This window comes from Saimiri boliviensis, chromosome 1 (assembly GCF_048565385.1).
Source record: "Saimiri boliviensis isolate mSaiBol1 chromosome 1, mSaiBol1.pri, whole genome shotgun sequence".
NCBI lineage: Eukaryota > Metazoa > Chordata > Mammalia > Primates > Cebidae > Saimiri > Saimiri boliviensis.
In genome coordinates this window covers 68,875,662-68,889,284 of record NC_133449.1, presented here as the reverse complement: position 1 = coordinate 68,889,284, position 13,623 = coordinate 68,875,662, and the positions used below count along the sequence as shown (strand labels likewise).

At 45.8% G+C, this 13,623-nt stretch overlaps 1 protein-coding gene across 2 annotated transcripts in view; it reads left to right on the top strand.

Moving 5' to 3' along the window:
* The window catches only part of ANTXR1 (ANTXR cell adhesion molecule 1), a 266,805-nt gene that overhangs the window by 181,330 nt on the left and 71,852 nt on the right, over nt 1-13,623 (top strand). The window contains exons 14-15 of one of the 2 annotated variants that reach the window (XM_074398773.1): nt 4,221-4,262; nt 10,279-10,329. In XM_074398773.1, the coding sequence (XP_074254874.1) occupies nt 4,221-4,262; nt 10,279-10,329 (93 nt within the window). The remainder of the gene's footprint in view (nt 1-4,220; nt 4,263-10,278; nt 10,330-13,623) is intronic. The other variant, XM_003922664.4, reaches the window with a different exon arrangement.

Genomic DNA, 13,623 nt, shown 5'->3' with positions numbered 1-13,623 from the left:
GTGATCTTTCTACTCTAGTTATACTACACTGGCTGCATCTCCACATCTTCCATCATTGCCGTTTCCAACAGCCAAACTCAGGGGTGCTCATAAAAACCGGAATTTGTTTCACTCAGTGAGAAGCTGTCAGTAACATTTCAATTTAATCAGATTCTACCTGGTCTTTTCTGACTTCCCTTTATCTATGCAATGATTGTCATCAAATCTGGCCCCACTCATGTTGGCCTGAACAGAGATGGATAAAATCAGAATTACAGTCATTGATAAGAGAGGATAGGAAATGCATCTCCCAACACACAGTGGTTTCTAGAAATTCTCAGGTAGCAAAGAAACACCCATAGAATTCAGAGGTTTCATATTCTATCTCATTTTTTCTATCCCCTTTACCTCACCATCCAACTCTTAGTGCAAAAGAGACTCTAGAGCGGCCATCCCAAGGAGGCGAATGGTCACACTCTGCCTCTCCAAAATACCTAGTCTAAAGGTGGCAGTAAGTGGGGCAGTAATGCTGGCCTCCAGAGAAGAAAGACGAAAAATGTCCTCAGATTTCCTCCCAATGTTACCATTCGGTTCCTCCATGTTATGTTTATAAATATGTTTATTGGAGAATTTTCCTTTAAAATATTTTATTAATGATCCTTCAACCTTCTCCATCTTCTTTGTCCCTCCTAACGAGGAAGGTGCAAAAGAGCCTACCTATAACCAAGACAACATTCACGTAACCTGAGAAAAAGCAAAGTGGGCCAAACCAACCCTGAGCTTGGCAGCCAATTCTAGTTTTGCATTCTAATTGGAAATCGAGGCTTTCTAGTCATGCTGGTTGGAAACAAATAATTATGCATTTTGCCTTTTAATTATGATTCAAAGTGCTACAAAAACCAAACATGGTGGAAGCCCACAAAGAGGATCTTGTCTTTGCTGTGAGATTCCCAGGAGAGGTGCATTTACTGGAGACCTGCTTGATAAGAGGGTGTTCCCCAGGGAACATGCCAGCTGTGGACTGAGCATGGAGAAGGTAGAGAGCATCTGAGCAGAAGAGACTGCACTTGAGAAGCAGCAGGGCATGTAAAAGGCACAGGAAGCTGCCCAGGAGACGAGTGCAGAAAGTGAAGGAGAGAGATGCAGTGGGAAGGAAGTAAAGCCACATCACATGGGCCTTGTGGGACATAGGGGCAGTTTGCGTTTTATCCTATAAGCCATGGGAAGCCATTAGCAGGTTTTAAGTACTGAAGCAACCATAGAGATGTCTATTTTTAAGGCTACTCTGTGCATAGCAGTGTTGCTGTGGTGCCACAGGCTACAGAGCAGTGCAGGCTTTGGCCCAAGCTGCTCCTCCAGGCTCTGGCCCTGAGGGTAGTGGGGTGGGCTGAGAGAGCTGACATGTCCCTGTGCTCAGAGCCCTCCTTTGGGTGGCCCATGTGCTGGTCTTGGCACAAGGATTTGGCCCATTCACAGACAGTCTATCCAACTTCACTGCTTAGGATTCTCATCCCTGACTCCAAGCTTAGCCTGTCTAGCTCACACTTTTAAAAGCTGTCCTGCCATCCTGTGGTGAGCTGCACTCTGCCCCCAGGGATACGTTGGTGGTACATGGGCTTGAAGCAATGAAAAGACTTCCTGCTCATTCCTCCTGAACATAACCAGATGCCTAGCCAGTGAGGCCAGGCTGAAGGTGTTAATTCCTGTTTACCTGAACAGAGTGGCATTTTTCCAAAAGCTCAGTGCCCAACTTACAGTGTGTGAATGTGAAATCTGAATTATAAACCAGTCCCTCTTTATTAATATTTAATAGGTTATGTATTTTAGCATTGTGTTTGGGGTTCCCTTTAAGGTCTGGCACATTGCAGATGTAGAATAGATATTCAGTTAATACTTAATATATTAAAGTGAACAGCAGCTGCATTGATGGGTTGGTGTGAGTTGTGGGCCACCTACATTTCCCAGCGTCATATGCTGACACATATGTGGCCATGCATACTGCTACTGACTCCCCCAAAACCCCTGGCCACTGTCAGAACACCAGCCTCTGTCTCAGTTCATGAAGTACTCGCCCCTTGGCATCCCCGACTGGAAGCCACCATGCAAAGGCATTTAGTACATGCAGAGGGGTATGAAAGATGTTATCAAGGCCAGAGACACAGACAAGAAGAAAGGGAAAGGAGAATACTAATAACATGCAGCATCTACTGAGCACCTACTCGCTACTAGATGCTTAACACACATGATTGCTCATCATGACTCAGTTCCTGCAAGGTTCATGCAATTACTTCATTTAATAGATGAGGACTGTGGAGCTCAGGTAGGTTAAGGGACTCGTCAAATCCTGACAGTCAGGAGAAGGCAGGTCTGGATTCACATGTAACATCAATGCTGTGCTTAGCTCATAGCACCATGGAGGCAAAAGCCCCCTGCTCAGCACAGAATCTCTTCATGCCCACGGGCCCTGCCACTTACATGGCCCTCTCAACAATCTGTCTCTTCCCAAACATCCTGTTCCCCCTCTCATTCCACTCCCTACCCCTGACCCAGGAGAACAGATGCATTCCAGATCTGGGTCCCCAGATCCTCACCCCTCCCTCCAGTTTCCAGACATTTCCTGCTGTAAAGTAATTTACTGCTTCTGGGATGATGGGAAGTCAGTCCTGGCAGTAGCAATCTTCCCCAGAGATTTCCTTAAGGAACTCTGAGCCAGGGTTGAGTGGGTGAGCACAATCATGGCTTCACGTTTTCCAGAGACCTTCACCAGGCGTCTCACAGCAGCCAGGAAGTGGAGGCAGATGAAATGAGAGTTTGAAACCCCTGGAGGCCTTCACTTCTGCCTCTTCAATTAATTGAATTCTGTACTTTCAGAGGACTGGAGTCTTGGGCCACTGGCTAAGGTTAATAGAACACGAGTGGGAAACCTGCCTCCTCGTGCAGAGATGACGTTACAGATAATGGCAGGGAGGGTAGGTAACAGCGTGGGGATTGGAACCCTAATAAGGTCCCAGGATAATCATCAAACCAGGGGAAGTTACAGATAATGGGAGGGTGAGTAACAGCATGGGGATTGAAGCCCTAACGAGGTCCCAGAATAATCATCAACACAGAGGAGACATGTGCTGAGTGGAGAAAGCTGAAGAGGCACTTGCTGCCAGCTAAGCAGCCTGGCATACAGTGAGAGGCCGGCTCCCCAACTGGAAGAAGAAAGAATGGGTCCTGTGGGCAGTGCCCAAGCACCTGTCTACAAAGTCAGTGCCTGGCGCTAAGGCATCAAGAGATATGGAACGAGCTTTGTATTTACCAGAAGTCCTCTCAGTAAAAGGACTGAGTAGGGGACCCAACATTCTGATAGTAAGTTTGGGGTGAGAAGAGGAAGCCCTCCAAAGAACAGAGTGGAATTATAGTAGATAATTGACGAATGTCATGTAAGAGACTCTAAATCCATTAAATGGCGAGGGCTTTCCTTTTATGACAGAGGGGAACAAGTTGGGTTCAAGAGGGAGGAGGGGCTGCTCACTGGCCTCAGCTGTCCCCATTCTGTCTTCTGTGTGTCATCTTTCTCTCATGGGTTAGATGGTCTCCCAATTACGTGCCCATCCAGAGTTTCCACATGTCTTTCTTCAGCCCCAGAGATGAGACAGTCACAGAGTCCTCTAACATTGTTAGTTGTGCCCCTAAGTGTCAGTGCCCTGGAGAAACCCCTGGATACTCCTTTGCTGCCTCTGTCAGGAATTGGTCTGCCTGAGCAGCACATCCACTCTGCAGAGGCATCTGCTGGGACCAATGACAGCTGAAGGACTGCCAGCAGCCTGAGTGGGGTCCATGCTTGACACATTCCTAAAGCACCGTCTTCACTTCCATCATGTGACAATTCTTTGTTAAATCTGTAGACGGTTGGATAGATGGATGAATAATCTGATATGTGAATGACTGAGTGAATAAATTTGCATGATAGCTATCTGGGGTAGGAAATGAAACGGTTATCTGCGGAACATTTATTTCTCTTTACAAAACCGCAAAAGACACAGTTGAGACTGGAACCCTCAGCCTGAGTCATACACTAACTAACAGAGCTGTTCTGTCCAGAGAGACACCTCATGGCACTGACTAAGCCCGCCTTGCTGGAGCCATTGCCGTGCTAATTATGACAGCACCACCATGGTATCCCTTGACAACAGGCCTCTTGGAAGGCAGGTAGCCAGAGATTTTCACTGACCTGTTCTTTGTTTTCTTTCCAGATTATCAAGGAGGTCCCTCCACCCCCTGCCGAGGAGAGTGAAGTAAGTGACTACAGGAGGATGTCGGCGGGTGGGCAGGGTGGCAGAATGGGACCAAGAGCTGGCCGGGCAGCCAGACACTTAGCCCCCTGCAGAGCAGAGCTAAGTCAGGTCCAGAGGATTTAATATACCTGCCTATAAAGCAGCGGGGAGGAAAGTCTCTGGCCTTTTGAACAAGAGACTGAACTAAACTTCCAGAAAAGACAATGGTTTTGGAGATTTTCCTCCCTGCAGAGATAAAATTTGACACATAAATCAATGTTTTTATCAATACAGTTACTTGGAGCTTCGAGACTTTTCCTCTAAAACAAACCCTAAGATTCTCTTCTCCCTGCAGAGACTTAATGCTTTATGTGTGTAGATCAGGCATAATTTGCTACATTCTCCAATCATTGGTTCTAGGAATAGCCTGATGCCAAATATTTCATTTTTCTTTAATTTAAAAACAATACTACCTAAAGATGTGCCAGGCAGTAATAAAAATATGCTGGAGAGGGATATGTTAATATCCTGGCCTTCCTCTCAAATCCTCATCATCTAAAGAAACCAACTCTTGGACTCTACCACTAAATTGGCCAGTAAGTAGTTCTGATGCAAGGGTGGCCTGGAGCAGAACACAGTGGAGGCATTAAAGGCTAATCATGAGACAGGCAAGAGTACCTAGCAAGTGGCTTTGCTAATCTGATCACTGTCAGTACAGCTGGAGTCTCTAGAAGCAACACCCACCAAGTCAGAAGCCAGGGTTACATATCAAAACACTCAGTGAGACCAAAAGATATATTGATAAGGTTTCAAGTTCTTGTCCTCAATCCCTAAGATCTGTTGTGTGCAAATCAAGTGCCAGTTCCTCACCCTTCCCCTTCCAGTGCCTTTGTCAAGTTTCCTACATACAGAAAGAGTAATGATTAAATTTAAAATTCCATATGGCTCTTATATCCTGAACCATATGCATGTAAGCCAAGGGATTTAATAGCTGCAATCAATTAAAGCACATCTTGTTGGAATGCTAACTTTCTGCCCAGAAATCAAGGGAGGAAATTACATCACTGTGCAAAGAAGGAGAAAATGCCTTCTTTGCATACATAAAAACCTTTCCTTAATCCTTCAAGAGAAAGTACCGCGGCTAGTTCCACGACTGCAGTTGGCTTTGTTTCTGTTGTGTGCAGCTCTCTTAGACTTCCAAAAAAGAAAAAAGAAAACAGAGCAAGGAGCTCCCTTATTGGGGCTGCTTTGTTTGCCCAGAGGCAAAGAACATTCCCTCCCTTGTTGTGTTTAATTAGAGGGGTTGTGGCTTTTTCTTCTGGCTCTTGCTCTGCGTTTGCCTTTAGAAGGTGATGTGGCAGCCACCATGGCCAAAGTGCACCTGGAGATGTAGGTGTAAGACTGGGCAGGGCCTCTGCCTTTCCCCAGGTCCAGCATCTAGCCTAGAGGTTCACACACAGTTGAAGCCCAGCAGGGACTTTTAGGATGAAGGACCCAGCAACACAATTTTGGAGCCAAGTAAAAAAACCCAAACTAGAAAACCATCTAGGAAGCACAGCTAAAAGCAAGGAAGAGAAATAGTTGAGTTTTTTCAGTTTCATTAAAGTTGTAATTTCATCCAAAGAAAGCTCACCTCATTTCCCGAACCGAATAACAACCTCAGAATGCTTGAAATCTAAAGCGTTATGTTAGGCTTACGAGAGTTTTTGGGCTAAAGCTTCGTCACCTGTCCCCTGTCACTCTATCAAAGGGACAACTCATGTGAACATGTGCATTTAATTATACTTGGTCAAACCTGGACTGGACAGATAACTAGTATAGTTCATTTGCTGATGAAAAACAAAACATTCCCTTCCCGGAGCCTACAGTCCCTCCCCCTCTACATTTCCCTTTGAAACCCTCTGACTTAATCAATTAAATATGACATCAGAAATAAAGCAAGAAATGGCCAGGCGCGGTGGCTCAAGCCTGTAATCCCAGCACTTTGGGAGGCCAAGGCGGGTGGATCACGAGATCAAGCGATCGAGACCATCCTGGTCAACATGGTGAAACCCCATCTCTACTAAAAATACAAAACATTAGCTGGGCATGGTGGCGCGTGCCTGTAATCCCAGCTACTCAGGAGGTTGAGGCAGGAGAATTGCCTCAACTCAGGAGGCAGAGGTTGCGGTGAGCCGAGATTGCGCCATTGCACTCCAGCCTGGGTAACAAGAGTGAAACTCCATCTCAAAAAAAAAAAGAAAGAAAGAAAGAAAGAAATCAAGAAACTACCCAAACTGGAGACCTAAGCAATTAAAATTTAAACATTTTACTTTTTAGCATCAGACATTTTAGCATGTGCTGATTGCCTTAGCATGTGTGCTGGCCCTGCGAGTCAGGCCACCTAATCTCCTTCCTAATGTATTTTGGCAGAAAAATAAAATAAAAGAACAAGAAGAAGAAAGAAAGAAATTCCACAGAAATAGATAACCTGACATAGCCCATGCAAAGTATTTTATACAATGCTCTGAAAATCATAGTCTCAATCTAGACAGTCTTTTCCTCTAGGTCCCTATGCTCAAATCCCAGTGTCTAACACTCAATAAGTAGCTATATGAAATCAAACACTCCCTGCTGTATATATGAAAATGTTCAATGTTATTTATCCAAACTTTCATCAGTTCTGTAAGCATCATATTCTGAGAGAGGCATGTCTACTATTTAAATAACTAAACTTTAGAGAATTAAGGTAACTTTATAAAAGCTCTCAGCGATCTTTTTAATAGAAGACCTGCTATACCAAACAGGTCTACCTGGTAGGGAGAAGAACAGTTAGCCAGGATCTTTTGTCCTTCCAGGATCTGTACAGTCCGAAAGCCGCTGAGGGTGAAAACATCTAGTTGCACCCTAAGGTCAACACTGTAGGAAAAGTCCACTATCTTCAAAGCTTGATTGTTCTTGTTACAATCATAGGGATCGTGGATTCTGTTTCTGAGAATCAAACTCCTTGGACTCAAGTCACCATGGACTATTTCTGCTCTGTGCAGTTTCTCCACTATTGTCAAAAGGTTGTAAATAATCAACACTGTTATTTCATGGGTAATATAGTCACTGTGTTGGAGAAGTTCCTGAAGGGTGAAGCAGTTAATATACTGGTGCCAAATAAAAATTCATAATAGACAAAGCATAACATTCTGACATTCTGTGTAACCAGTAGTGACATCCTTGTATAAAGAGGGTAAAAAGAGAAATTATTTGAAACTTGAAGAGCTTAATAAAAGCAAGGAAGCTCAGTTTTAACAACTAAGAGGGACATTTCCTGGGCTAAGGATCTTCTCAAGTAGCAGCAGCAAGGATCCCTCCCTAACTCCCTAAGTCTCTAGTTATTCCAAATAACTGGCAGTCAATGGGAGAATGCAGTAATGGAGCACTGCATCTGATGGTTTTGTTCTGCATGTAATCCCCTTCCATGAAATTTATGATCATATTTGAGTTTCTATTAGCTTCATTAGCCTGTAAAAAACAGAGTCCAGTTCAGACTAGTCCAAGATTAAAGAACTGAGGTAGACTGTGGCTGGGGAAAGAACTGAGGCAGCTCCAGACACCACCCTCCTCACGGGCTTTCGACCTCACTGCTGGCCGCTCTGCTTCTCCCTGGGAATTTCCTCCCTTCTGCTTTCTCTTACCTGCCTCCTCTCTGCCCTCGTAACTCTGGTTTGTACAGAGCCCTCTCCCCTGACTCTATTAGATATTTCCTGTCTTCATTTCACCATCTGCCCCCAGTGCTTATACCCTGAGTCTCTGAGTTTCCATCTGCCAGTTCCCAACAAGGGAATATACTTGATCCAGCTCATCTTTTCATTCCAGACCATAGATCATAAGTCACAGCTTGCAGCCAACCAACAGAGTGGTGCTCTTGGCTCACATCTGGCCAAAAAGAAGCTTTCTAGTCAGCCCCACGGACATGGTGAGAATAGCTCCCCTCAGAAGGAGGAGTGGACCTAGTGTGGGCCCTGTGGCCTCTCTAAAACAGTATCGTTTTAGAAACTAAACTTCGGTCTCATTAAACACTATCAAAATAAAAGCTGCATCCAGGAATCCATGCCACATTCTTCTTCCATCTGCCACCTATACAGGCTCCCAAAGATCCTACCATTCCCAGGTTCACACACATTTGAAAGGGAATAGATAGCAGGAAGCCCCACAATGAACGGAAAGTAGGTTACAGCTTAGTCCCAAGCAGCTCCACATCTCAGACACACACAGACCTGCACGTGAAGTAAATGTGCTGGAAAGAGAAGATGCTTCCTTGCCCATGTCCTCCCTCACTCTATCAAAGGATAGCTCCAGGTATACCTGCCGTTTTCTTCCTTAATCACACTGCCTTGGCCAGACCTGCGCTGGACTGTTGACTAGTACATTTCATTTGCTGATGAAAAACAAAACATTCCTTTCCTGGAGCCTAGAGCGCCTCCCCTCCTTCATTTCTCTTTAAAATCTTCTGGCTTAATCAACTAACTATTATGTCAGAAATAAATCAAGAAACTACCCAAACCTGGAGACCTAGGCAATAATAGTTAACATCATGCTTTTTAGCATCAAGCAAATGAAGTTCTAAGAATCAGGGACATGAGAGAAGTCAAATAGGATAGGGCTAAAAGGTAAGTAGCCCCAATGGTTTTCGACATTAAAAATCTTATGTATTCAACAACTCTAGAATGAATGCCTCCTATGGGCTGATAGCAAGTGTGAGAGTCCATGCCAGAGTTGCCTTAATAAAGTGTATAACTGGGCGGGACGCAGTGGCTCATGCTTGTAAGTCCAGCACTTTGGGAAGTTGAGGCAGGCAGATCACTTGAGACCAGCCTGGCCAATGTGGCAAAACCCCATCTCTACTAAAAATACAAACATTATCCAGGCATGGTGGCACATGCCTGTAGTCCCATCTACTCAGGAGGCTAATGCAGAAGAATTGCTTGAACCCAGAAAGCAGAGTTTGCAATGAGCCAAGATAGACCCACAGCACTCCAGCCTGGTGACAGAGCGAGACTCCATCTCAGGCGTCCCCAAACTTTTTACACAGGGGGCCAGTTCACTGTCCCTCAGACCGTTGGAGGGCCACCACATACTGTGCTCCTCTCACTGACCACCAATGAAAGAGGTGCCCCTTCCTGAAGTGCAGCGGGGGGGGGGGCAGATAAATGGCCTCAGGGGCCCACAGGCTGTAGTTTGAGGACACCTACTCCATCTCAAAACAAACAAAAAAAATCAGCCAGGCATGGTGGCACATGCCTATAATCCCAGCTGATTGGGAGGCTACGGCAGAAGAATTGCTTGAACCTGAGAGGTGCAAGTTGCAGTGAGCCAAGATTACACCACTGCACTCCAGCCTGGGCGACAGAGTGAGACTCCATCTCAAAACAGGAGTGTGTAACTGGAGGTTTATAAAGTTGGTGACCTAATCGGTCCTAATTGGGAAGAAAGGTAGAGATTCCTGGTGGATATTGCATGTGAGTGTATGAAAATTAATAATGGCAATTAATTATAAAGATGGTATTTATTAAGCATTTATGACTATCCAGGAATGATGTGAAGCACTTTTCTGGTATATTTCATTTCATCATTCAGCAGCCCTGAAACAAAAGTGTGCTATGATGACTCCCCATCTTATAGGTGTAAAATTGAGGTTTAATTGGATTAAAATACTAGTTGCCCCAAGATTTCAGTTATTAAGTGATGGGACTGAAATTCAAACTTGTACTTGAAAAAGAAGCATAGAGCAGTCTTTCCTCACCTGGCCCTCAAGATGATGTAGCTCCTGCATCCAAGAGCAAGGCCTCCACTCCTTGGTAGGAGCATCAGGTGCTCTTTCCTTGAGTGGTCGTGTCACCCCTCTCTGACCCAAGTGTCACTCAGACAGAGTACACAGCCCCTTTTAAGACTGATGTAAAGATGGCTACTTATTTTCTGTGCTCTGTCCATGCCCCTAGTGTGTAGCTATTCTCTTCAGCTCTCTTATCTCCATGTTTCCCGCCTGTCTTCTCTTTCATGTTCCCAGATCACCATGTTTCATCATGAAGCTTTAGAATGCATCTGGGAGCTTGATATGGTGGGTCACTGCTGTAATCCCAGCATCTTGAGAGGCTGAAGCATGATTGCTTAGGGCCAGGAGTTCGAGACCAGCCTGAGAAACATAGAGAGACCCTCCATCCCTGCAAAAATAAAAATTAGCTTGACATGGTGGCTCTCACTCATGCGGTTCCAGCTACTTGGGAAGCTGAGGCTGGAGGGTCACTTAAGACCAGAAGCTGGAAACTGCAATCAGCCATGTTCGTGCCACTGCACTCTAGCCTGGGCAACAGAGCAAGACCCCAACTCTTCCAAAGAAAGAAGAATGTGTCTTGTTTTAATCATGGGTTAGCATACATGTACTGGTGAGCGGGTGAGAGTGAGAGAGGATGTGAATATGGGGACATCTGTAGGTTGGTGTTTTGTATCTGAAGGGAGAGGAGTGCCTGTTGAAGGCACTGATGCCCATCCAGTGAACAGTAGGCACCTGGATTCGAATGATGAAATTATTTTCAGATTTATTATTATGCTCACTGATCCTAACAAAGAAATTTCTCTGTAGGAAGAAATTTTTAGATAGGAAAACTGAACTATGGGAAATTATACAGGGCCAGATAAGTTGAACTCCTAATACCAACAGGCCTGGCATCCTTCCAGCCACATCTACACAGACACCCAGAGTAGCCTATCAGGCATCTTCTTGCCAGTGATCATTAAATACACATTCTCTCTCTCTCTCTCTCTCTCTCTCTCTCTCTCTCTCTCTCTTTCTCTCTCTCTCTCTCTCTCTCTCTCTCACACACACACACGAACACATTCACACACACATACACTCTAAACAGAAGTCCTAGAAAAGGCCCAAAATTCAGTATTCTATGTTTAAAAAAAAGGGGGGGGGAACATTGCTGCTAGGAAAATAAACACCTTATTCTTTGTGGAAGAATACGGGACAATCCTTGTGTTGTCTTTAGTCACTTTGTTTATGTAAACAGATAAATGGTGCCGTGACACGTCAAATGCAGCTCAGAAGAGTGAAATCTTAAGTCCTTCGGAATTTTTTGTATTTACAAACAGAAGTATCGCTGGATTTTTCTGACTTGCCAGTTCACTCCTAGTTTGCCTCCAAGACTGATATTGTGGGGATCTCCCTGACTTACCCCCGAAGACCAGATGAGACAGTCCCGCCAGTTCTACTCTAAGTTCTGCCCTTCAGAGCCTCCCAGACCTAGGAGTTTCTGTAGCCTTAGTCCTTTCATTTATGGCATCATCCTCACAAAACCTACTCCTCTATAAATGAAAATAATGTTGTTGACAGCTGAGTTCTCTTTTTCTCAAAATACAACACTGTGCTGGCAGGCGATGGGGACTCAATGATAGTTGCTTGAATTAGTGAAGGAGCTGACAAATAAAAGGCCCTTGTTGAGCTTGTAAGTTTAAGATGTGCTGCAGTTCAGTGACATTTAAAATTAATTTAAAAGCTGATTTAAAGCGACTGCCTTGGGCTTTTCAGTTATGTGCTTCTTTTCATTGGTCATTCCTGTTGAAACCTGCAGTGAATTGGGAGTTGTGAGCCCTTTTTGGGTCAAACTGGCCACATGGCTTTTCCAGGAAATGGATACCAGAAAAGCAGGAATGTTAAAGAACTTGTCAAATGAGTCTGAGAGGCCCACCCTACGCACAACTCCAGGGGGCGCTATTCACATCAAGTCTGTGGAGTTGTTCTGTGAACCGTCTACATGCAGGAGTGAGGCAGCCCCAGAATCTGAAAATTCATCCCTTCTACCCTCTGCTTTGCTTAATAACTAACAGTTAAACATTTGTTGAGTGAGTGGAAGGAGTTGTGGAAACATGAGGAGGGAGGATTGCATTCTCTGGGGAATCCGGGAGTTCTTCGCAGAATAGGTTACCCTTAAACAACATTAAGGGATGGGTAGAAGAAATGGGCGAAGGGCTTTCCAGGCCTGTGGAGGCCTGTATGTTGAAGCATGGAGCTGCACGAAAGCCTGGCATGACTGGGAAAGATGGGAAAAGTTCAGGATCTGAGGACAGCACAGGGCTAATCCAATTACAGGCCAAGTGAATTCACAGACTTCATCCTCTACAGCTGTTTATTCCTCGAGCAGGACTGTGCCTGCAGGCACACCCAGGTCTGCCTGAGGACACGCAGGTCAGAAGGGGCCTCTACCATCTGAGGAATGTGCTGCCATTTGTGTTCCCCAAGCTCCAGCCAGCTGGACGTCTGGAGCCACCACATCCTTTCAGATTTAAACACAACTTCCCTTGATGGGAAACCAGCCTCCCTCCCCCAATCCCTGCGGTTTCTCCCAGGCACCACTGACTCCTACTCCTCGCTTCTGCCATGTTATCTCATCTTCTTGGTTTGCTAGACACGATCTAGCAGCACTGGCACAAATCCAACTGCGCAGCAAATTTTACCGGAGGTTTAAAAGTAGAGTGCAGCCGACAACCCCTGATGGAATAGTAAAGGGCCCCTTCTTTGCCACCTGCCACGCCCACCACTCAGGGCGTTGTGGCAGTCTGCTGGTCTCCTGGCCCCACTCTGTTCTGCTCATCTTCTCATTGCCCACAAGCCCCTGATCCCCTGATTTCTCATCCAAAGCAACTGGGACCATCCAGTCTCATCCTCCAGTCACCATAGAGGACAGCAAGGTTTTTGTCTGGTTTTGTTTACTAGGAGAAAGCCACCTTACACGGAGGATTTCTGTATTGGTGGTTTTCTCCCTCCCTGCTACCATCCTCCAAGGGCAGTGTAGGAGCCTTTATGATTTAATGAGATGTAAAAATCCACCCTTCGGTGCTGCTGAATTTCTCGGTGGCCTTGCTGAGGGGCTGGGATTCTACTCCATCCATTTTTGGCCAAATGAAAAGACACATCAAAGATTCCCTTCTCTTCCTGGGGATTGCAAAACCCTCCTGTCTCCAGAATGTGTAAACAGATCCGTGCTAACTGCAGGGGAAACTCTGACTCTCCCATCCGTCTGCCCCTGGGCCTTTGTGCTGCCTGGTGCTGTTGTCTGAGCTTGGCAGGCCTGCTTCGGTCAGGGGATTAAGCGACGGGGCTCGGTGGCGCAGCAGCTTATGGAGATTGCCCAAGCCCTAAGCATTTCCTGTTTCGAGAAGGCCCGGTCCTGCCCATGTGCAAGGGGGTGACGACGTCTCCATCCCCAGCCCAGTGACCAGAGGGAGGAGCCAGAGACTAGAGGGAGGGGCCAGGGACTAGAGGGCGGGATCAGGGAGTAGAGGGAGGACCCGGGACTAGAGGGAGCCTTGCCCGGGTGTGCAAGGGAGCCTGGAAAGCGGCGGAAACCGGCTT